The 23,400-nt window shown below is 41.6% G+C and overlaps 1 protein-coding gene across 3 annotated transcripts in view; it reads left to right on the top strand.

Moving 5' to 3' along the window:
* DYM (dymeclin) overlaps positions 1 to 23,400 on the top strand; it is a 209,911-nt gene that overhangs the window by 100,994 nt on the left and 85,517 nt on the right. For 2 of the 3 annotated variants that reach the window (XM_058823248.1, XM_058823247.1), the window contains exon 14: positions 15,650 to 15,814. The exons of the other annotated variant lie outside the window; for it this stretch is intronic. In XM_058823248.1, coding sequence (XP_058679231.1) covers positions 15,650 to 15,814 — 165 coding nt within the window. The remainder of the gene's footprint in view (positions 1 to 15,649; positions 15,815 to 23,400) is intronic. 3 annotated transcript variants of the gene reach the window in all.

Genomic DNA, 23,400 nt, shown 5'->3' with positions numbered 1-23,400 from the left:
ACAGGGACACCTTCCACTAGACTGGGTTGCTCGAAACCCTGTCCAATGTTTTCCTTAAAGTAACTGTAAATAAAATTTTTCCTCGTATCTAATACAACCCTGCCCTCTGGCCGTGGGAGCCGTTGCCTGGGTGCTGTCCCTGCCTGCCTTGTCCCCAGGGGCTGTGCAGCTCTCCTGGAGCCCCTGGAGGCCCTGGCAGGGGCTCTGAGGTGTCCCTGGAGCTTCTCTGGTGCAGCTGAACAGCCCCAGCTGTGCCAGGCTGGCTCCAGAGCAGAGGGGCTCCAGCCCTGGCAGCAGCTCCGTGGCCTCCTCTGCACTGGCTGCAGCAGCTCCAGCTCCTTGTGCTGCTGGAGCCAGGGCTGGGGCAGCTCTGCAGGTGGGCTCTCACCTGAGCCCAGGGGCACAGGGGCAGGATCCCCCTGCCCTGCTGCCCACGCTGGGGATCAGCCCAGGGCAGGGGGTTCAGCCTGGGGCAGGCCCAGCTCTCACCCACAGCACCCCCAGCTCCTTCTCCTAGGGCTGCTCTTCATCCATTCTTTGCTCAGAAAAATTTGTATGAATCACTGTGTTTCAACAAAGAAAAAAAATACTTATAGAGGAGCAAGACCTGTGTGATCTGACCCATGTATTAGAGGCCACATTGAACTGAAACATCTGAAATTGTTAGTGTGTGAGTGTGATGAAATTAAATTTTGCCAATTGCTTAATATCATTTAGTAGTGCCAATAATGAGATGTAATTGCTGGCTCAAAATTCTCTAGGCTGCTCACATAGGAAGATAAACAAATTTGTCTCCCACACAACTTTAGACTCTGAGCTTTCTGGTTTTCCTGTCTTTTTTTCTTTGATGTCCACAGTGCTTTTGGGAAGCTCTTTAGCAGAGAGCTTCCTCTACAATTGGAGAATAGTAATGGGATAGTTGGAGCAGAGAACTACTGAGATGGAGTTCATAAAATCAAAGGTGCATCTTAAGGGGAAAAACTTGGAACCATAATCCAGGTTGCTGCATTAATGCTTCAAACTTGTGTGTTTTCTAATTTTATTCTCATTTGGAAATGTGGGTATAGAACAGAAGTGTTTTTTCTCATACAGGAGTTGTGATTTTCAAATTATAAGATTTGAGCTAAGTTGGCATTTTAGACTTCAACTGAGATATCTAAATTGAGCAAATAGAATTAGGTGAATAGAGTATGCAGTAATTTTATTAAGCTCGTAGTTCTGGCATCTTTCTTACAGCAGAGAAATGAATGGGTTAAATTAGAGCAGTTTTTCAGATTAAAAACTTCCTAGAATTGTTCCAGATTTGTGAGTTGAAGTCCTTTGACACTAGGAAACCTTATTTTGAAAGGCTCTTTAATTCCAGGAATGTCAGCTTTCAGTAATCAAAAAGCAAGATAATGCTAGTAAGATGTTCAGTGACTGATTTATAACCTATACATTTATTAACACGCAACATGAAAGCTGATTCCACCCTCCTCCATTCCTTCTCCGTTGGTACTGTTGGAGCGTGGGGTTTATGTTGCTTAGAGCTGCACAGCTCTGGGGATGGTTTGAAACACACAGATTTGTATCACACCATGGACACCAGGAGCCTGGGCTTGGCTAGGCTGTAATGGTACTGTAGGAATGATCAGTAGGCAACGGTTTTACAACCTGAGTTCAAATCTTCATCTCTTAATTGGGCCATTACATTAAATCTCAGTTTACTGATCTCTTAATCATACCAGGGAAGTGTTCACAATGGCAGCCCCTAGAGAAAAGAGGCTGCTCCTGCTCCCATGGCAGCAGACATTGAGAGACTTCACAGGTTAAATTATAACATAATAAACGATGAAGCTGCTTGGAATTAGAGCCCTGTGGCCAGAGCTTTTAAACACTGAACCCTCTAAGCATCAGCTTTGTACTGCTCAATGGTGAACTCTCTGAGCATCAGCTTTCCCATTCTTTTTTTAATCAAAAGAATAGAAGAAAGGAAGGAATTGAGGGTAATGAACAGTTTCACTAAAGCAGTGAAATCTGCCTCTGCAAATAACGTGAGGGGAATAGTCAAAAATCCCTGGTTTCTGATAGTGAAACTCAAGTACCTCCAGTCTGAGCTGTTCAAGAATAAAAGATAACTTTTGTCTTCTTTTGAATCACATATAAGTTGTGCTAGAAAGAAATTATTTCAATGATAGTTATCACAATAGTATGACTATTTGCTAAATTTTCTAAATGTGATTTTTAACCTCAGGCTTATGTTAATTTCACTGTCAGTGCAGGAAGCCCCACAGCCCTACTCTCCAATTCCATGCTTTAGGGGAACCTGCTGATAAAAAAGGTGGCTTTTAGTAATTGCTATCCCTGATTATTTCCATGCAGACCTCATATCACTGACGTGAACAGGCAAAGAGCATTTCTGTGAATATAGCTTCAGGTTTATCTGCAACTTAACCAGCTTGTTTAATTTTCTGTGTTTGCTTTAAAGAAGTAGCTGATGACCTGTTCATCCCAACAAACTTAGGTTGCCATTCTGTACTTGGACTGGTGAATTTGTTACTTTAAAAAATCTGTATTGATTTTTCTCTACATTCTTCACCTGGGTGGTATTTACCATGTGCTGTAACATACGGGTTCTGGCAATAAATTCTCTTCAGAATGGAAGACTGCAGAACCGACTGGTTGTTTGCCTCAGAAATAAGAATTAAAATCCTCAAAGACAATTTAGTGCTTCTTAACTTTGAAATAGTTTGTAACATTCTTCTCAGAAAAGAAAGCATTTATTGTCTAGCCTGGATATAAAATGGCTTCTCTCTGCCAGAGGGCAGGGTTACATGGTATATTAGGAAGAAATTCCTGGGTGTGAGGGTGTGGAGGCCCTGGCACAGGGTGCCCAGAGAAGCTGTGGTTCCTCCTGGGTCCCTGGAAGCATCCAAGGCCAGGCTGAATAAGGCTTTAAGCAGCATGGGACAGAGGAAGGTGTCCCTGCTTATGGTAGGAGGATAGAATGACATGATCTTGAAAATTTCTTACAACGCAAGGCATTCTATGTTTCTGTGATAAAATTATACTCTGTTTATGGGAAACTGCTTTATAATGAGAATTTTTTTGACCCCTGTGTAGTGCGGCAAAAGTGGTAATCTCATTTTTATTAAGCATTCCACGGAGAGTGAAAACTTACGTCTTCTCAGAAAAAGGGCCTTCATGATATTCTCATGCTCAGGCTGTGTTTGAAAGAGGACACTGTGGAAATGGCACATCAGGCAACTTCAGGCCCCTGAACAACTTTAATTTGCTTTTCACCTGTGGGCTGCCAGTAGCCAAGGTTGTGTGTGCAGTAGGATACCTGGAGACACTGTTTGAGTCACCTGGGGCAACCTTGGGCAGCTTTTTCTTCTCTTCCTTGAGCAATCCACAGGCATGGGCTCCCTACTATGTGTGGAGTGTTTTTTATACCCCTCATTCTCTGCTCTGTCACTGTTACTCCTCAAACCCACAGAGGGTCTTGAATCCCTGGGGTGCCTTTTATTGGGAGACAGAAGCGATTTATAAAGATCTCAATAGCGTTAAATAAAAGAAACATATGCTGGTCTTATTAGTAGCTTGTTGACCTAGATTAGCTGTGGGGAAGCTTATAAGCTGATCAGCCATTCCAAAATTGGGAGGTGTCATTGCAATTAGTGGGAAAGGCTGTGACAAAAGGGAAGACAACAATTGTTCTGACAAGGGAAAAGAGAATATTGGTAGCAAATGGGCTCTTGCTGGCATGACTTAGGGATGTAAATAGAATGAGTTACTTTTTAAGAGGAAAGAAGCATCCTTTGTTACTAAGAATTGGGTGTATTTGTGGTCAAATGTACTAAAATGCTGCTTTAGCTATGTCAACAGCAAGAGCAGTACCCCATGTGTGCTTGCCTGTTTTTGCCTGTGTGTAACATATGGAGGTGAGGTTTTAGGCTGATATCAGCTGTTTCCAACATGGAAATATCATTGAACTTGGTTTAAGCCTGGTTGAACCTGCTGGGGATTCTGAGTGGGCATCTGATGGGACAGTAATACCCTCGTCCCCCATCTGGCACAAGCAGTTGAGTGCCCCACATGCCGTTGGAAGTGTTTGCAGCCCAGGACCCCCAGCTCACGGGTCATAGAGGCTCCCCAGATGGGCAGATTGGATCAGTGTGGGCCATGGAGGCGTACTGGGGGAGCAGTTGCCTCTGTGTCGGGGTTTTCTCCCATGGACCCGAGCAGTTAAACTATTACCTTCTGCTCTGAACTTAATGGCCACAGGACTCCTTTAAAATGACAGTTTGATTGCTGATTTGGCTTAAAAAGATATTTAGTATCAAAATGTGCACCACTCTGAAAGCTCAACTTTGTACAAGGTAGTTTGCTCTTTCATGGACCACTGTTTGTATCTCTGCTGACTTATAGGCAACAACCAGCAGGATAATCCTGTCATTTTTGGGGGGCAAGGCACTACTACAACTCATTTTTCTTCCACCATCCCAGAAAGTCGTGTGATATTTCAGAGTCTTACAGACTGCATTGCACTGCCTGGCAGGATGTATGATTCAAATCAGCATAGAACTGAGGTGTGTTGAAGCCTTTCAGGGCACCCAGAGCATCACATGTGTCACACAGAGCTGGAGTTAGGAGGGAGAAGGCCCCATTGTGACATCTTTAATTATTATGAATGACCCTTTCATCGTTACTGTGCCACATAAGCTCTTTGGAAACAGTATAACTTGATAGAGTGTTCAAATTGGGGAATTAAACTTTTCTGTTTTGGTGTAACCTTTGAAACTGTTGATCTTGTGAATATCTTCTGATAGAGAAGAAGAAATATCTGAGGAAACCGTAGAGAAAAAACTATTTTTCTAATAGACTTCCAGTGTTTTACAGATGAATTTACAGAGTAGACTGGGGTTGTTGTGAGTTGTGTCACTTAAGCTTTCTGCATGTTTAATGCTACAGGAAGCAAAAATGAGAAATCAAGTAGGATTATTCCACTCCTGCTAATGCAATTTTGATTTCTTTTAGCTGGAAAAAAATTTAAGGCCACTGAAGTATTTGCTGGGTTGTGTCCCATTGTATTATTTGGGATTTGGATATCTAATAGGGGGTTCTAGAATGGTTGAATCAGAAGGGACCTGAGAGATATCAAGATGTGATCTTTATAGATTTTGTGTTATTAAAAAAAAAACTGTTTTAAACCAATAAGTTGTTCCACATAAGATTTTTCTGAGATTAAAAAAACCAAGGGAATTCTTTTAGAAACTATTATTTGCCATTCTAGTAGAATCCTAGAAACTGCAGTCTTGTCTTCTCAGTTTGTTTTGAATGGAACATATTTATGGGACATGTTCCTTAACAGAAACAGAGGTGACTCAAGATAATGACTTGCTTGAACCTGTAATTTATCCTCAGTTGCAGGGTATTTGGCTCATTAGTGCTTTATTCTGATACAACATGTACTCTTTCCTGTTTAGAAATTTTCCCTTTACAAAAAACTGTGCACTGTGATCTGAAGAAATGAATAATGAACTTTTAAGGATTTATCTGACAAACTAAAATGGTTGTAAGTAAACATTAGTATGGAACAAAAATGTAGCCAAAAATACAGCATTAATTATATTTTTTTTCCTTGTCAGGCTGCTGCTTATTTCACGTTTTAACTGATGTCATTATATACGTCTAGTATTTTTCCAGCTCTGCACTGCAGTGAACTAATGTCCCTCTCCACTTGTGTGAAGTCAGGATAGGTATGAGTGGCTGCAGGGAGGGAAGCAGGGCTTTGTAATACCCAACTGACCTGTGTCAGTGCCCTCCAAATGCCTCCCTCCTTTCCACCACACATGGAAATTTTCAGTTCTTTCAGATCCCACACTTCAGTGGGGATTTTCAAATAGGCTTTCTAATGGATTTTGGGAATAGAAAATAACAATCTATGAAATTTCTGAGTCTCTGAAGCACTCAAATGGAGGTATTTCCTACCACTGTGTATTTTCACTGGCATTTTTGTGGCTCTCAAAGACAATATTGCACATTGAATCATCTGACATTTGTAAATGGAGGGTGAAACTATTGGTACAGGCAAAAGAATCGGGATTTAACAACTTCAATGTGCAGCAGGTCTTTATAACCATTGAATGACTCAGCCTATTTAATGGTAATGGCCTTCAGCAAGTTTAGGAAATAACAGGCTTTTAGGTAAAGTAAGTGCACTTAGTTTTGTAATGAATAAACAAATTTACTATGAAGTTTTGTAGAGGCACGCTCCTGTGACTCAGTTGTGTGCTGAGGTCTGTCTGCAAGTACCCCAGTTACCAGGGGCTCAGATGGATGATGGATGGGTGGATGGATGGATGGATGGATGGATGGATGGATGGATGGATGGAGGGATGGATGGATGGATGGATGGATGGATGGATGGATGGATGGAGGGATGGATGGATGGATGGATGGATGGATGGATGGATGGATGGATGATGGATGGATGGATGTATGATGGATAGATGATGGGTGGATGAATGGAGGGATGATGGATGGATGATGGATGGATGGATGGATGGATGGATGGATGGATGGATGGATGGATGGATGATGGGTGGATGAATGGAGGGATGGATGGATGGATGGATGGATGGATGGATGGATGATGGATGGATGATGGATGGATGGACGGATGATGGATGGATGGATGGATGATGGGTGGATGAATGGAGGGATGGATGGATGGATGGATGGATGGATGGATGGATGGATGGGTGTTGGGTGGGTGGGGCAGAGGGGCTCAGACACCACTGCCCTCGCGTGCCGTCCCCTCTGTTGCCGCTGTCTCCCAGTGCAGGATTTTCCAGGTTCAGGCAGACGGAGATGCAAATGCCTGTGTTAATGAGGGTGTCGTAGCATCCCTGTAATCCCATACAGAGCCTGTGAATTATCACAAGTGTCTAGCCAAAGGATAAAAGCACAGGAGGTTTCCAAAACAACATTCCCTTAGAAGCATCTCTTAAGCTGCTGGCGATATGTGCCTTCCAAGTAACCAGTGCATCTGGGTGATTAAAGCCTTCGCCTTTGTCTGAAACATCAGAACTGAATAGACACTTCCTCTGAGCTCTTTTAGATCTTTTTTGCTTATGGGTCATCGTTATTTCTGTCTGCTTTTAATATATAAATCCTTTTGTTCTTTCTGATAGAACCTCATCTGTACAGAAGTAATTTGGCCTTTTCTGTAGAAGAATCTCATATATTTCTCATTTTGTTTTCAGTCTATCAGACATCTCCAGAACTTGTTTGGCTTTCATTTCCTTGCCCTCCTTCACTATAAATACTTTCATGCATAAAGAAAATACTCCTCTCATAAGCCTGTCGTGTACATTTGGCCAGTACTGTGACAGAGTGCTGCTTCAGGGCATGGGAACTTACATCTGTGACACATTATCACAAATAATCGCTTCTTAAGCATTTAAATAATTTTCATCCTTTTCTATGTTGTTATGGCACCTTTAACACCATGGTGACCCCTCGCCACCAAACTGCTGTTTTGCAGTAATGTAATTTAAAATCCTGTCATCACTTTATGATGTAAGATATAAATTTAGGGGTAGTTGCATCTGAAAAGAAGGCCTGCAGGAATGAAGTATTTTTAGAAATCTATGAGAATGTTACTTGGAAGAGGACATTCGTTGGGGATCAGGAAAGTAGGAAAGTGTCAGCAGTGAAAAAGGATCAAGTCAGGCTTACTTGAGAACTGACATATCCATGTCCACAGGATCTGGTAAAACACATCCAAGAGTGCCATGCGTGTTGACTTGTGGCAATACAAGGGATCACATCTGGAAAACTGCATCCAGGTTTTTGGCCCCTAGACATAGCAGAGGGGCTTCCAGACTGGAGGGAGTCCCGTGGAGGGCTGCATGATGGCTGGGAGCTGGTGTGGGAAGGTAGGCTGAGGGCACTGAGCTTGTTTAGCCTAGAAGAGAGAAGGCTTTGGGGCAAGGCTGCAGTAGGGGGATCACAGAAAGAGTGAGCAGCATTCCCATGTGTATGAGAAGGCTGCTGAGAAATTGGATCCAGGCTGTTTATACAGAAGGGTGTGGCAGGAAGATGAGAGAAGATGGTCAGGAGGTTCCAGGCTGAGGGAAAAATGCAATTTCTCATGGTCATGGCAGAATTGGCACAGCAGCACAGGGATGTTGTAGAGTCTCTCCCCGAGAGGCTTCTGATAAGCCTCTGTTCAGGTGTGGATACAGTTTTAACCCTGCTCTGAGCAGAAAGTTGGGCTAGAGACCCCCTAAGGTCTTTTTCATCTTAATTGTGACTCTAATGTAAGAATAATAATTCAAAAAATACTAAACTGTATGAAAAAGGAGGAATTTCTTAAGCAGTTTAACTGTGCTAGCACCACAGAGGCAGAAACTTGCCCCAAAGTAGCCCAGAACATCTTTCCACGAACCTGGGCATGTTGGTCTTTCAAAATGTTCTTGGTACTGAAATACAAATAGACAATAGATTTTTGCTGTGGTTCATCAGTACCATAGTTCATCATGTCATCAGTGGCAGTGTACTAAACACAAATGAAAAGTTCAATCCAAAATTCTATTTTTGCATGATGTACATGATGTATTTTACTGTTGCAAGAATCACAGAATCCTAGACTGGCCCATGGTAGGAAGGGATTGTAAAAATAATCTCATTCCAACCCTCCTGCCATGGGCAGAGGCACCTTCCACTAGACCATACTGCTCCCAGCCCTGTCCAACCTGGCTTTGATATAGGCAAAGAGATTATTTGCCTTTCAGCTCTTTGTGCCTTATGAAATAACATTAATTTGTGACATATCAGGCAGAATAGAAATCAGTTCTCATGGAGTGGATGATCTAATAAGTTGTTGTTACCATATATTTGGTGTTTGAGTACAGAATGTATTTCGCTTGGGTTTGTCTTTGGGAACAGAGGAGTAGTGACTAATAGGACTTCCTAGAACTCAAATTATCAAACATGAACAGTAATGCATGTCGTGACGTTCTGCCCACGTGTACAGAGGTAGTTCAGTGTGTTGATTAACATGTGATAGTTTAATTAGCTTATACTTTTATTTCTTCTTATTTTAAAGACTTTCATATTGGCTTTCCTGTAGAGTCGTGTTGTAACATAACTGCCTTTCGAAAATACTAACATAACTGCCTTTTGAAAATACAGTGATTAAGTCTTCAAGCTCAGGGAAAGATGTTATTTGCTGTGCATTTTTTAAATTCTGCTGCAGAAACAATATGACCTAAATATTTAATCAGGCTTAGTAGAATTGGCTTTTTTTATTGCTGCTAGATTAATCTAGTTTCTCTGAGCTAATACACATGGCATGTATGTCTTCAAGACCTTTCTTTTTCTCAATAACGTTAAAGATTTATAGCTCTCATAAAATCTGGCATGTGCCAAGAAGAAGATTATGAATGACGATTACTTAAACTGGGAATTTTTCTTTTGAATCCTGTATATGCTGTTTCAGCCTAGCTTGTGTTTGTAGAGGGGTTAGTGAACACTGGTTTTATACCACTTTTCTATACCCTGTCCAGCTTGCTTCCTTTCTGTGTCATTAAGATGCTGGCCTGGTGCTGTTTACATTTTTGCCTTTGCCTATTTTAAAATAACAGTTGTTTTCACTAGAGAAAATATCATCTTTCTAGTTTAAACAAATAAGTGGCTTTGCATGTTTTGCTTAGTGCTGTTGTCTTGTTCAAGTCTTACATTTTGGATGAAAAAATGAATGTAAATGTGTAATGAATTTCCACAGTTCTTGTTTTCAAACTCTTATTTTTGCTAGGCATTTAGTCTGTGGCTGTAGCCTTATGTTCACTTCTTGACTTAATGTGGAGTTTGAGTTAAATATTGGAAGTGATATGATCACCTAAACCAAAATAATTTCAGTGGCCAATTAAGATGTTTAAATTTTCAGAGAAGCTTTGGAAGAATCTTCAGCAAAGTCTTACTTATTTGTTGGTTTTGACTATCTGCTGGTTTCACACAAGTTGCTTGGAGGGCTTCCACATGATCAGGGGGATAACTAAAGCTGCAGGAAGCTGTCACATCCTTTGTGCTATGGCATTCCCAGAGGGAAAACCGCATCCTGGCGTGCATCACACATGGCAAAAACAGTTGGTCAGGGGAGGGGATTGTCCCACTTGGCTCAGCGTTGTTGCAGTGTCATTTTGGGCACTGCATGCAGTTCTGGACACACCATCTGAGAAGGATGTGGACATCCTTGGATGCTTCCAGAGAAGGGCAGCAAAGCTGGCGAAAGGGCTGAAAGGAATGTCCTGTGAGGAGCAGCTGAAGAGTCTGGGCTGGCCTGGTTTGGAGAGAAGGAGGCTGAGGCACAACCTCATTGCTCCCTGCAGCAGCTTCCTGAGGAAGGGAGTCACCTTTTCTCCCTGGGATCTAGTGATAGGATGGGTGGGAATGGTTCAAAATTGCCCAGAGGAGGTTCAGACTGGACATTAGGAAGCATTTTTTTACGGAGAGGTTAGTCGAACCCTGGAACAGCCTTAATAGAGAGATGGTCCATCATGGAATCCCAAAATGGTTTGGATTGGAAGATTGGTTTGGATACCTTTAGTCTTGTATCATTCCAACCCCGTGCCATGTGCAGGGACACCTCCCACTGTCCCAGGCTGCTCCAAGCCCTGTCCAACCTGGCTTGGGCACTGCCAGGGATCCAGGGGCAGCCACGGCTGCTCTGGGCACCCTGTGCCAGTGCTTTAGCATGGTTTGACTTGATCATCCTTGAGCTGGTCAGGCAGTTGGACTAGAAAGCTGTAGGTCCCTTCCTATTGAAAATATTCTCTTGTATTCACATGGCAACCTCCACCTTCCCTCTGGCTCTCCACATCAAACTCCCATATGTTTTAAAGTGTGTCTTTGATGCTCTTGCTTAACTCCTGTCATCAGAATACCTTTAGTGACTGGGGTAAGAAAAACGAAATAAAACTTTTCTTTGCATTCATCAAATCTGCACTTAATTGCAAATAAATGTAGATATGCTGGGTTAATTTTTGTGTGTATGTGTAGAAATTGCATGTTTCCCCTACATGTGCCTGGGTTTCAAGCAGTGACCATTGAGTACAGTAGAGAGTCTCAGCCTTCATTTTTACTACTTCTGGTTCAGACAAATTTAAAAAGCTCTCAGGCAGAGGACCAGAGCTTCAGGATTACAGAAGATTGGGGTAAATGGGTGAGAGTATTCTCACAGCAGTCAGATGAAGGCATTCACTTCTTGATGAGAACAGGCTGCCCTTGCAGGGTGGCAGAGGAAAGGACAGCTCAGAAGTTGGGGAGACTTAAAAGGAGGATCAGTTATCCCTTTGAGCAAATTAACTTTTTTTTTCTTTTTCTAGGAGGTTGATATGGCTGACTAATGTGGTTTATTTGAGGTTTTTTCCTTTTGTTTTTTTTTTCTTTTCTCTTTTCTTTTTTCCTTTTGTCAGCCAATACTGCAGCTTCCTCCCTGCCCTCTCTATACCAGCTGCTGGGCAAGATTAGACAGTGCCATGATCAGAGAAGGAATCACTGAGGGATGCCAGAAACATGAGAGGAAAAAATTCTCAGGTAGCAGGTAGTTTACAGGCTTCATCACAGATGTCTGGTTCTCTGTGCTGTCTCTTACAGTACCAAATTACTTTAGGTATGTTTTTATTCCAAAATTCACATTATTGATGATTAGCAAGGGAGCATTTTTATGGTGGTTTTGGTGTTTTGTTCGATTTTTGTGTGTTTCAATTCTCCATCCTCAATGTGTAGTAGAGAAAATGAAAAACAAACAAGAAACTTATATGAGATTAAATCCTTGGAGCCTTCTAAATGCTGCTTTCTGACTTCATAAGGACTGAATTTGGTGCTTTGCCATCATGCCTGTCAGTTTTGAGCATCTTCTGTTATCTTAAAGATATTGTTGAGTTTTCATGTTTATGTTTCCATCCAGGTAATATTCTGTAATCACAGTGAGTCCCAACTGATGCAGTGTGAGAGATGGGGAACTACCAGGCAGAAAGGATCCTGGCACTTTAGTCTCCAAAATACTGATGCTGACCTCTGTTGCTTTAGATCTGAAAGTTTTGGGTTTTGTGGCTTTCATGGCCATTAAAGACAAAGAACTTCAATAACTTGAAGTTTTGCTGGAGCATATGGAATTTTGTTCATAATTTATACTTATGTTGAATGTCACTGTGTATTTTGTGTACTGAGAAGGCAGGAGAGGAGTTTTATTATTTTCATTACCATAAATAGAGTGATAGTTTACTGTTATGTATGAATAGTTACCTTTTTTTGATTGGGATAACTCAAGTCCACCCAGATTTCCCTGACAGAGTTTTGTAACAAAGCATTCTACCTTTAAGCTTTTAGAAATCAATACTGTCGTGTTGTCGTATCAGAATTCAAAATATTGATCAGATGGATTTCTGTATGAGGAGATTAGAGTCTTTTGAAGTGGGATTTTTAGTACAGTGTAAGCTACAGTTCTGTTTTCCAGGTAAACAGGATACCTGAATAGCACACATACACACACACGCACACCTGAAATCAAGTATTATTGTCTTTATTGTTTGCAGTAATGTTTTTCAAATATTTAGATACTGTATTGTAGTTGAAGATCGATCACCTTTTGCTATAAAGTAAAAGAAATTTGCCCCATAAAACATGCAGAAAATAAAAATTTCAATTAAAGTAGATGTAGCTGGATACCTCATTTCTGGTGGATCAAGTAAGCTTATTTCAAACTCACAAGCAGTCACTGAAAATTGATGTCAATGTCTCTTAATGTACATAGTCTTAAAGGAATTCTGCTCTTAAGCCTTGATTTTAGTCTGATTTACTTCAGAGGATTTAATAACAGAAATGCTTAGTCTTCAATTTGATGTAAGCTCTGCTGGTCAAAGTAGCTGTGAAAGTCACGGAGTTATGGGGGTTGCATTGCTCTTGATGTGAGTTTAATGTCAAACTTGTCAGTAGACTAGTCAGCTTTGAAAATAGGAATGCCTATGGAGGGCAGTGCTGCTGACACTTTGTCAGCCTGGGTGTGTCTCCAGAACCTCTGGGTGATGTTTTGGCAAAACTTCTTTTCCTCCAACACATACTGTCACCTCACTCCGTTGGTCAGTTAAGCCTGTATATGGTGATGGTGATTATGGTATCAAGTCCTGTTCTTCCCATCTATGGAGAATGTTGGCAGGGGTCAAAGATAGTTGCTATCACTTTCTCTGTGGAGCCAGCCTGGCACAGCTGGGGCTGTTCAGCTGCACCAGAGAAGCTCCAGGGACACCTCAGAGCCCCTGCCAGGGCCTGCAGGGGCTCCAGGAGAGCTGCACAGCCCCTGGGGACAAGGCAGGCAGGGACAGCACCCAGGCAATGGCTCCCACTGCCAGAGGGCAGGCACAGATTTTGGCACATTGGGAATTAGGAATTGCTGGCTGGGAGGGTGGGCAGGCCCTGGCCCAGGGTGCCCAGAGCAGCTGTGGCTGCCCCTGGATCCCTGGCAGTGTCCCAGGCCAGGCTGGATGGGGCTTGGAGCAGCCTGGGACAGTGGGAGGTGTCCCTGCCCATGGCAGGGGTGGGACTTTAAGGTGGATGTGCAGGTGGAAGAGCTTTAAGGTCCCTTCCGACTGAAACCATCGTAGGATTTTACAATGGAAGACCCGTTCAATTTCTTGATCAATCTAACAAGATTGAATAGCTGGAAGTAGTTTTCTAGTAAGAGGCCTGGTTAAATATAGTAAATGGTAACAGTGGACTTAAAACCATTTAGATCTTCAAAGCATCATCATTCTAAATTATGGTCTTTATTTTGGTTTTGGAAAAAAATATGTGGCCTCTCCAGGTAGCTGGAAGAGCAGGCTTGTGGGTTGAGAGTTTTCTTTAGTATGGGACCCTGTAAATCCTTTATCTTGTCTATCCCTGGCCTATGGAGTGAATAGAATAGCCTGCCTTGCTCACAGTGTGCTCTGGTCAGGAAAGCAGAAAAGGCAGGAAGGCTTAGGAAATGGCATCCTTGAGCTTCTTCATCTCCTGACAATTATCATGTCTGCAGATGAAGTGCCAAGAGGGATAATTGTGTTCTTAAACTTCCAGAGCAAACATAGGGCTGGTGTAATCCAGTAGTGAGTGTTGTTTCAAGCAAAGCAGAGGGAGGTTGAGAGAGAGGTTGGTTTTGGTGCAGTCTTGGACTAAGAGTCCCACTGATTGCACTGATTAGCTGTTGGTGGCACTCTTTTTTGTCCTGTTTTTTTTTCCTCTGAGGTACACAAATGTCTCAGGAAAGAGTGTTTCAGGCACATGTCACATAGGGATTTAGAGAGACACTGGCCTGTGAAATGCAGATAGTTGGGTGTATAACCCCTGGGCCAATTTTCCACCTATGATGCCATGAAACAATGGGGTTTTTTGATTTGGATGGAGCCTAGAGTTCAGGTGTTGTTGGTTCTTGCCAAAGTTAGCAGAGGAGACTTGGTTTCATAAATCTCCATGGGAAACTTTCCCAGTTTAGCACTCCATGGGTGTGTCTGGCCTGGAGAGAGCCATGTGCCCTGGCTGCAGATGAGGACAGCAGAGCCTGGTTGCACCATCATGAGCTGACCTTTTTGTCTCTCAGTATATAGGGCCAGTTGAAGCACTTTCTGGACAACTTAGAATCACAGGATCATTAAGGTTGGAAGAGATTTCCAGGATTACCAAGTTCAGCTGTAAGATCACTGAGACACATCATCACATCACATCATCATACTTGGCACACTCTGGGCTGTGCACTATTATACAGTGAAGTATTTTCTATACAAACCCTATAATAAAAGGTAGTTGAGGTTATATTTTCTATGTGCCTCAGAGTTTTTCAGTGATGCAGTTTGTTGCAGGTGAACAACACTAATGAATTTATTTTCCTTTCCATTATGAGTGGGAGGATATTCTGTGCCTAGGCATAGGCAGTATATCTCTTACTCAGGTGCATTCAGGGTTGCTTAATATCAATTTTAAATGTTTTATTGCTTGCTCTGTAGTTACTTCATAGAAGTGACTCTAGGTCTTCATGGAAAAGCTGGCCAGGTCTTAATTGAGTAACTCTGTTATGATTAAGCATCGCATTTGAGCAACTAGAATTAAATACAGGAGTGCTCTACCACTGAAATCCCAGACTACAAGAGCAATAATTCAGTATGATTTTTTTCCCCTTTAAGTCAACAGTCAGTTTTCATGAAAGGTGGTTAAATTTTGTGAACATTCTTAGGTCTTTTTTAAAGGTAACCTTTGTAAATCAGGGACTAGTCTCCTGCATTTATTCAGAGAGATAGAACTTCTCTTAAGGTGATGCCAGGAGCAAAAAACAGGGGGAGAAGGGAGAGAAATGACACACACACACCCAAAAGAAGCCCAAATTCTTGTGTCTAATGTGTGAGACTTGGCAAATTCCCCGTGCAGCAGTGACAGAACCAGCGTGTGGGCACAGGGGCAAACAGATCCCTCTGTTTCTTGAAACTGTTTTATGTCAAACCGCTCCATTGCTTTCTTGGCACCTTCCATTGACTCTTGGCACAAAGGCCAGGGATGTTAAACCATGACTTAGCTTTCTTAAAGGAAAACACCTCTTTTTTCTGTTTTGTCTCCCTCTACCCTTGTCTTTCAGTTATACCTGCCGCCACTTGCGGAGATATGTGTATGTCTTGGACAAACTGTATTTCCCTCACTCCCACTGCTCTACGCTGCAGCATTGCTTCTCGACCCTCAGTGACAATGGAGAGGAACTCTTGTCTTTAACTTGTTCTCACATTCTCAGATCCTATGCTTCCAGGTTATTAACCTCTCCTCTCCATTTACTGCATGCTGCATGCCCTGTGACTGATCTGTGCATGCTTTCAGTTAACTGATGAATAATTTTGATTTCTAAGGGGATAGTTTGTGTCTTTATGACATCCTTGATGTATATTCTAAAAAGCGTGTTAGAAATGGGAGTCTACTAATGGTTTGGTTTGTCTTTTTAAATTTAGAATTCAAGTTCTTTGGCCTTTGGAAGCTTTAAGTGCTTTTTGTGTTAAAGTATTTTAATCCATTTCCAAAGCCTTGACATAAGAACTTGAGCTGTGATTCACAAAACTTCCATTGCAGTTGCACAGTTTGTTTGGAATTGGTGCAGAGGTTACATGCAAGTGTTTAATACTTCTTGACACCCATTGTTTTTTTTGTAACGTTATCTATATAATTTGCTTTTCAAGAGTAGACATGATAGAGCTTTTGCCTAAAGTTCAGGAAGTTTTCGTGGAAGTTAATCACATGATTGTTTGTGCTAGAAAAGCCCTCTAAGATCGAGTCCAAGCACTAGCCAGCACTGCCAAGGCCACCACTGACCCATGTCCCCAAGTGCCACATCCACTCAGCTTTTAAGTCACTCCAGAGACAGGGAATCTACCTCTGCCCTGGGCAGCTGTGCCAGTGCCTGGCAGCCCTTGGGGTTAAGAAATTTTTCCCAATATCCGACCTAAACCTCCCATGACAGAAGTTGAGTCCATTTCCTCTTCTATTGATTGTTACTTGGGACAATTAAAGATGTCTCCTTTTTTTTATGTCTGATTCCTTTTAATTATACAGAATAAGAATTATGAGAATCCATCAGCCCCAAATCCTTCTTTGTGATAGGAAATTATAGATACTTAACATAAACTGTAAAAAGGGTGAATTTAAAAGTAAGTCCTACTTGCCATACCCAAAGTATTTCTCTTAGCTGGTTATTCCAAGTAAAAATTAAAGTTTTACTATTTCATTGTTGATGCTGTGGATAATTAAATGTATTAACCTAGTCTCTAGAAGCTTTGGGAAAACAAGGGAAAAATAGCGTGACAAAATTGATCAGAACATGGAAGGCATCCAGGGTGGAAATGCAGCTTCCCAGCTAAGCCAGCATACAATAGCAAGGGACCACACAGTAAACATAAGTAAAACCAGCTTGATTGTCAAGGGAAGAAAATACAGCATGCAAGCTGAAATAGCTCTTTTTGTACAAAAGAAAAAAATTATAGTAGTACATAATGATGGAGAATTACTCTGAAGATCTCAACAGGACATGAAAATCTAGCTGTCCCAGGGGTGTTCTCCAGATTAATTTGGAACAGGGACATGGTATTAAAGCAGTTAAAAGCCTGAGATTTCAAAGGCTTATTTTAAAATGAATACTAATAATAAGTGCAGTCTACACTACAATCTTCTTTCAGATGTAATGTTTTACATGTAGAAATGATAGCCTGAAAATGTAAAATAAATAGTGTAATTCTTCCAGCTTGCTTCCATGAAATTTTGGTAATTCTGTACAGCAACAGCACTACATATTGAGCTGACAAAATCACCCTTGGGAGACTGAGTGCTTCTCTGTGGATATTGCATCTTTCAGGTGTACTGTGGATGAAAATAAGCACTGATAACACTGTATGTGTTTTCATGTAACGAGCTTGTGAAGTTTTTAGAGAAAAACATTAATCTAGTTACTCTGCACTTACTACAACTGATGGGGATATTTTTTACTGGTATCACTTTCTGAAATGGGGCTTATGCATCAGTTGAGGTATATTAGAGTACATCAATCTGGGAGATTTTAAAATCTCAGATTTTCATAGCAGATTATCTTTTTCTGAGATAGGAGGAGAACAGAGGATTTGAAATATAAATTGCTGCTGTACAAATATAGAGGTAGCTGTTTTTTATGGCTAATTCTCCATTGTTGTTTTTTTATTGGATGATTAGAGAAGTACAGTCAGGAAATTTGCCCGTCTAAGTCTGTAAGTAGCATTGAATACAACCAAATAAGTGAGATGTGAAAAGCTTTTTGTTTGAATCCATGCATCCATCCTCTATTAAGTACTACAGTATTTTATTGTGTGATCAGCCTGTTTAGAGAAGAGATGGAATTTACAAATTACTAAAGGCAGAAGATAATTAATTATGGTGATTCATAAATCACCATCCCACATCTAGTATTCTTGGCAAAGAATATAAATTTTAGTCCAGAACAGAAGGTCTCCAACGATGCTCTGATACCCACAGATGGTGTTGCCTGTCTTTGTACTTACTAAAAAATTACAGTTTTCATTACTATTTTGGTAGATTTTATGTGCAAATATATTAATGTTTGCATTAAAAATGTTCAAAAGCAGCGTGGGCAGCAGAGCAGGGGGATCCTGCCCCTGTGCCCCTGGGCTCAGGTGAGAGCCCACCTGCAGAGCTGCCCCAGCCCTGGCTCCAGCAGCACAAGGAGCTGGAGCTGCTGCAGCCAGTGCAGAGGAGGCCACGGAGCTGCTGCCAGGGCTGGAGCCCCTCTGCTCTGGAGCCAGCCTGGCACAGCTGGGGCTGTTCAGCTGCACCAGAGAAGCTCCAGGGACACCTCAGAGCCCCTGCCAGGGCCTCCAGGGGCTCCAGGAGAGCTGCACAGCCCCTGGGGACAAGGCAGGCAGGGACAGCACCCAGGCAATGGCTCCCACTGCCAGAGGGCAGGCACAGATTTTGGCACATTGGGAATTAGGAATTGCTGGCTGGGAGGGTGGGCAGGCCCTGGCCCAGGGTGCCCAGAGCAGCTGTGGCTGCCCCTGGATCCCTGGCAGTGCCCCAGGCCAGGCTGGATGGGGCTGGGAGCAGCCTGAGACAGTGGGAGGTGTCCCTGCCATGGCAGGGGTGTGGTAACAGATGGTCCTTCAGGTCTCTTCCAACCCCAACCATTCTGTGTTTGTCAGGTTTTCAGTATTCCATGGATGTGTGTGAAAACCTGGTGATGATGTGGCACAAGCACACCACACCCCATGCTTACTGGACAGCCAGCACTGGTTAAAGCAGGGAAGAGGGAATGCAAAATAGCACATATTTATTTTGCTGTCCCACAGGGAGCAAGCCCACAGCACCAGATTTCCAGGCAGCTTTCATTGGGATTTAGTGTCAATGTTGCTTGTGGTCTATTGCAAATTCTAGAAACATAGTGGGTACAATACCCATTTTATTATGCACAGCATTAGCATAGCATAAATATTGAGCCTGGGTTTGTAATGCAAAATTCCTAATATCTAATAATTCTGTTGTGACTGTGCTATGTATTTTTTATTGCAGCAACTGCTTTGTGATGTGAGATATGTTTGCCACTATTACTGTTTCCTTTTGCATTTCATATTCATCGTGTGATGTTTTAATGCTCGTGTGTGTTCCTGTTTTGTTTTAAACCTCTCTGGGTTGCAGTCAAGCTCAGGAAAATTGCTTTTGAAGGAAGACTGGCTTAGTGCATGTACTGGCAAAGAGGCAGCTAACAAGCAATGATTAGTTCTGGGATGCTGAACAAATTATGGACAGTTTTAGTTTCATAGCAAGCTTGACACTGTGTGTGAAAGCAGGAAATGCAGTTTTGCTGAACCTTGTAAATTGGGTAAATATGTCTTAAAGTTGCAGAGGTAAAATTTGTAATGGATTAATTTTAATTAAGGAGTTTTTTTCCTAAGTAAAAAAAGACCAAGAAATATGATATCAAATTGACATTAAGTTTACCCATTTTGCTTATCTTTTATTACTTAATGCTAGGTTTGTTTAAACAGCAAAATGTATCTCATAAGATTATAATGCTCCCTTTCAGAAGTGTTTTGGCATTGTCTGAAGGATATGGAGAATGAGCTTTGCAGCCATCCTTCTCCCATGCCATCAGAGTCAATGGAATTATGCAATTACATTAATTTAAGAATGTGCTGCCTTATTGGGATCACGGCCTTGGAGCTTAGCTTTGAGAAATGCTGCTAATTTACTAGAAATGGTTGTGCTGTTGCAACCTGGTGCTCAAGTGCTGCTTAAAGCCCGCTTGAATTTTTTATCCAGTTTCCAGTTCCTTTTTCCTTGGAGTGTGAGCTGTGCTAGGGCACAGGGCCTGGATCCCAGTCCTGTGTCCTGGTATGGATTACTGACCCAACAATGCAGGAAAGGTGGCTAGGTATCATCCTCAAAAACAGCTTAAGCATTTGCAACTCTGACATATTTTCTTTGACTTTAGTCTGTGAAAAGAAGGTGGGGAAAAACATGAGGCAAACATGTGTATTATTGAACCTTAAATGGCTTTTGCTTGGATTAATTGGATTTGCTCTGCGGAGATGTACAGCAATTCATATTCTTTCAAATGAGGCTTGACAGATGTGAATTTTTTTTCTCCAATAATCCTGAGCATTTGTTGCCATTGAGTTTTTAGGCGATTAGTGTGAAAAGCTCACCCTAAGTTGGTGCGAGTAAAATAGTCAATGCATCAGCCTTGTTTAGTGTCATTAAATGCTTTGGGTGGGAAGGGACCCTAAAGTTCATCCCATTCCACTCCTTCCAGGGACCAGGGACACCACTCACTGTCCCAGGTTGCTCCAAGCCCTGTCCAACCTTGCCTGGAACACTTCCAGGGATAGGACAAACATTGATCCTTACTTCACTTTGAGCTTAACCTGTCAGAGCTTTCATAAATGGCCCCACGTTTGTCATAGAGTAAAAAGTAGAGTAATGAGGATGGAAGAATCTGGATCTGTCACAGGCAAGAACTAGCTTCACTTCATTTATCACTAAAGCAGACTATTTTTGGAATGTTAGATAGCATAGTTTAAAATATTTTTCCCCAAAGAAAAATTTATTTCTCCAATACATGTAAAGAAGTGGTAGATTTAAGCACTCTTCAGAAATAAAGAAGCTTGTGGGTTTTTGGTTTTTGGTTTGTTTTTTTTACAATACTTAATAAAAACATTATTTTTCTGCAGGATATTTAAATAAGATTCTGCACTTTGCTTCCAAAGCTGGCATTTTACCAATGATCCTTTTCCTCCTCTTTTTCCTTTCTGTTCCCCCAAACGCCATTCAGTGGTCTCTGCTCAGCATCCTGCCAAGCTGAGAGGCTGATGGGGACTGGGTTGGTACCATTCAGGGACTGCAGTGTCATTACATTGTCAGAAAGTATCATTGTGGGTGGACTGGGAAATTTTTCTTGTTATTGAAACATGGCATAGTATCTCCAGCTTTTAGTGTCAGAGTTGGAAATGGTACATTTTTGTGACAATGAACAAATTTTTTTGTCTTAATGCTGTGCCACTGATAAATTCTAACTGCCTCCATTACCAGTGTTAAACCTGAACTCTCAAAGGTGGTCTTTTTCCTACTGGGCTTAATATGCACAGTTTTACTTTTTATTTTCAGTGCTTGTCCAATGCTGTGAGTTGCTGTAATTGTCAACCAATAGTCATTGAGTTCAGTGGTTATGGTGTATTTTAAACTTCAATCTTAGGCAGACCATAGAACAGCTGAACAGAATTTAATTAAGTCACTTAAGAAGTAAATAGAAGCAAGAACAAGTGAAAAAAAGACACAAGAAAAAAAGACAATCAAACTGCATTAATGTTTCTTCAAGGATTCAGGCTGGTTTGTTAATACCCATATGCTGATATTTCTCTAGAGTGGCCTGTAAATTTCTATGGAAACTCTGTTCTCTGAGCTTCCATGCAAGATGGTTTCTGGGGCTCAGTTTCTGAGCTGGGGGCACAGCTCAGGAGATGAGGCTTTTTTTGGCTGCTGCGTTGGTGTGGTTCATTTCCCCAAAACCCAGCTAATTTGATAATTTTTCTTTGGGGGAAAAAATAGAATTAAAAAAAATAAAGGTCAGAGAGGTCTGTTGAATTAATATAATTTAATATTTTATTGCTTTGTGATTTTTAGTCAGCTGCTCATAATTTTGTTGGAGGCTTGGAGTTGTTTATTATGGAAGGATCACTTTACACTCAACATCGAGTGACTTGGCAGAGCAGAATTGTTTATAAATAATTCTGTTACAGATTATTTATCTTTGTACTGCATAGCATAGTGATCAAGAAGCCAGTGCAATATAAAATCAATGGTGTGGATATTCATCGGGTGAAGAACTGCCTGGCTTGCAGGTCTCAAATACAGTTTAACCGGATGCTTATCAAGTGGATGCATGTCTAGTGGAAACCCTCTGCATTGATTTGTTAAGTCCTGCCCTATTTAAAATTAAGTATCTAAAATAGTTTTTAGAGAAGGAGCAATCAGTGAAGGAAGAGATTGCTGATATAAAAATGTGATTGTCTAAGCTTGATGAAAGCAAGGTGTATTTTCATGAAGCTGGTGGAATTCCATGCACATAGATCATGCTAAAAGATAAAAGGAACAGGTTGACTTTGAAAGAAATCAGAAGTACTCTATGGCATTTTTATGAGTTTGCTCCTTAAATTATTTGGAAGATTAAGGGGGAATAAATCCTTCAATAAGGGGGCTCTTTAATAAGATTTGTCAGAGGGGTTTGGGTGGGATCTCAGGGAAAGGCTCTTCCCCAGAGGGTGCTGGCACTGCCCAGGCTCCCCAGGGATGGGCACAGCCCCGAGGCTGCCAGAGCTCCAGGAGCCTTTGGACAGCGCTGCCAGGGATGCTCAGGGTGGGATTGCTGGGGGTCTGTGCAGGGCAGGGGCTGGGCTGGTGGGTCCCTTCCATCTCAGGATATTCTATTATCCTTTGCAAAAGTACAGGGCAGTCCAGTAGCTGGAAAGCAAACCCAGCTGAGACTGGTCTGTCTTTTTTTACATGGTATATGAGTCACTGAAATAACAAGGGCTCTGGATTTCCCTAGATTGGAATTTTTAAATGAGATTGGATGTTCTCCTGAAAGATATGTCCAAGTCCAGCCAAAGCTATTGGACTTGAAGGAGGAAGTAGCTGAGGGAATTCCTATGGCTTGTGCAGATGAGTGGATCGAAGTGGCTTCTTTTGGCATAAAAAAATGGAAGTGACAGGCAGATTGCCATGCAGGGTTTTGTTCATTTGTTTGCCTTACAGATTGCTTTAAAAGGATGCATTTTCATTTGGAATCTTCCCACTAAAAATTATATCTTCTCAGGTTCTCCAGGTAATTTGACCCAAATAGTACAAAACAGCACAGGTTGCCAAAACTCTGCATTCTCATGTACAAAGAATGAAATTGAATGGAGAAAAATTGCAAGAGTGAGGTTCTTTCTTTGTAATAATCTTTATTCCTCCCACCCTGGTAAAAATCTATCACAGACATTTTCTAGATGCATTCTCATGTGAAGCTAAAACACATCTTGATCAATCAGAATTATTTTTAATTGGTTGCTTATGAGCCCACATTCCCATGAGATGAAACTGGAACAAAATTACTTTCACACATTTCCATTGTAGCAGTATGTTCAGAGTGCGGGGTTTTGCGTTCCTACGTAACGTCTGGCATTTAATCAGCATTGGGAGGGTGTCTTATTCTTTGGTAAGTATGTAAATAAGCTATTGTTTTGGGAGTAAAAGGAGAAAAATGCCATAGCTTGTCTGAAGAGTTCAGGGGAATGCTAACAAAATGTGTGTCAGTCTGAATATACT

Source organism: Ammospiza caudacuta, chromosome Z, assembly GCF_027887145.1.
Source record: "Ammospiza caudacuta isolate bAmmCau1 chromosome Z, bAmmCau1.pri, whole genome shotgun sequence".
Taxonomy (NCBI): domain Eukaryota; kingdom Metazoa; phylum Chordata; class Aves; order Passeriformes; family Passerellidae; genus Ammospiza; species Ammospiza caudacuta.
This window is presented reverse-complemented; position numbering and strand designations above follow the sequence as displayed.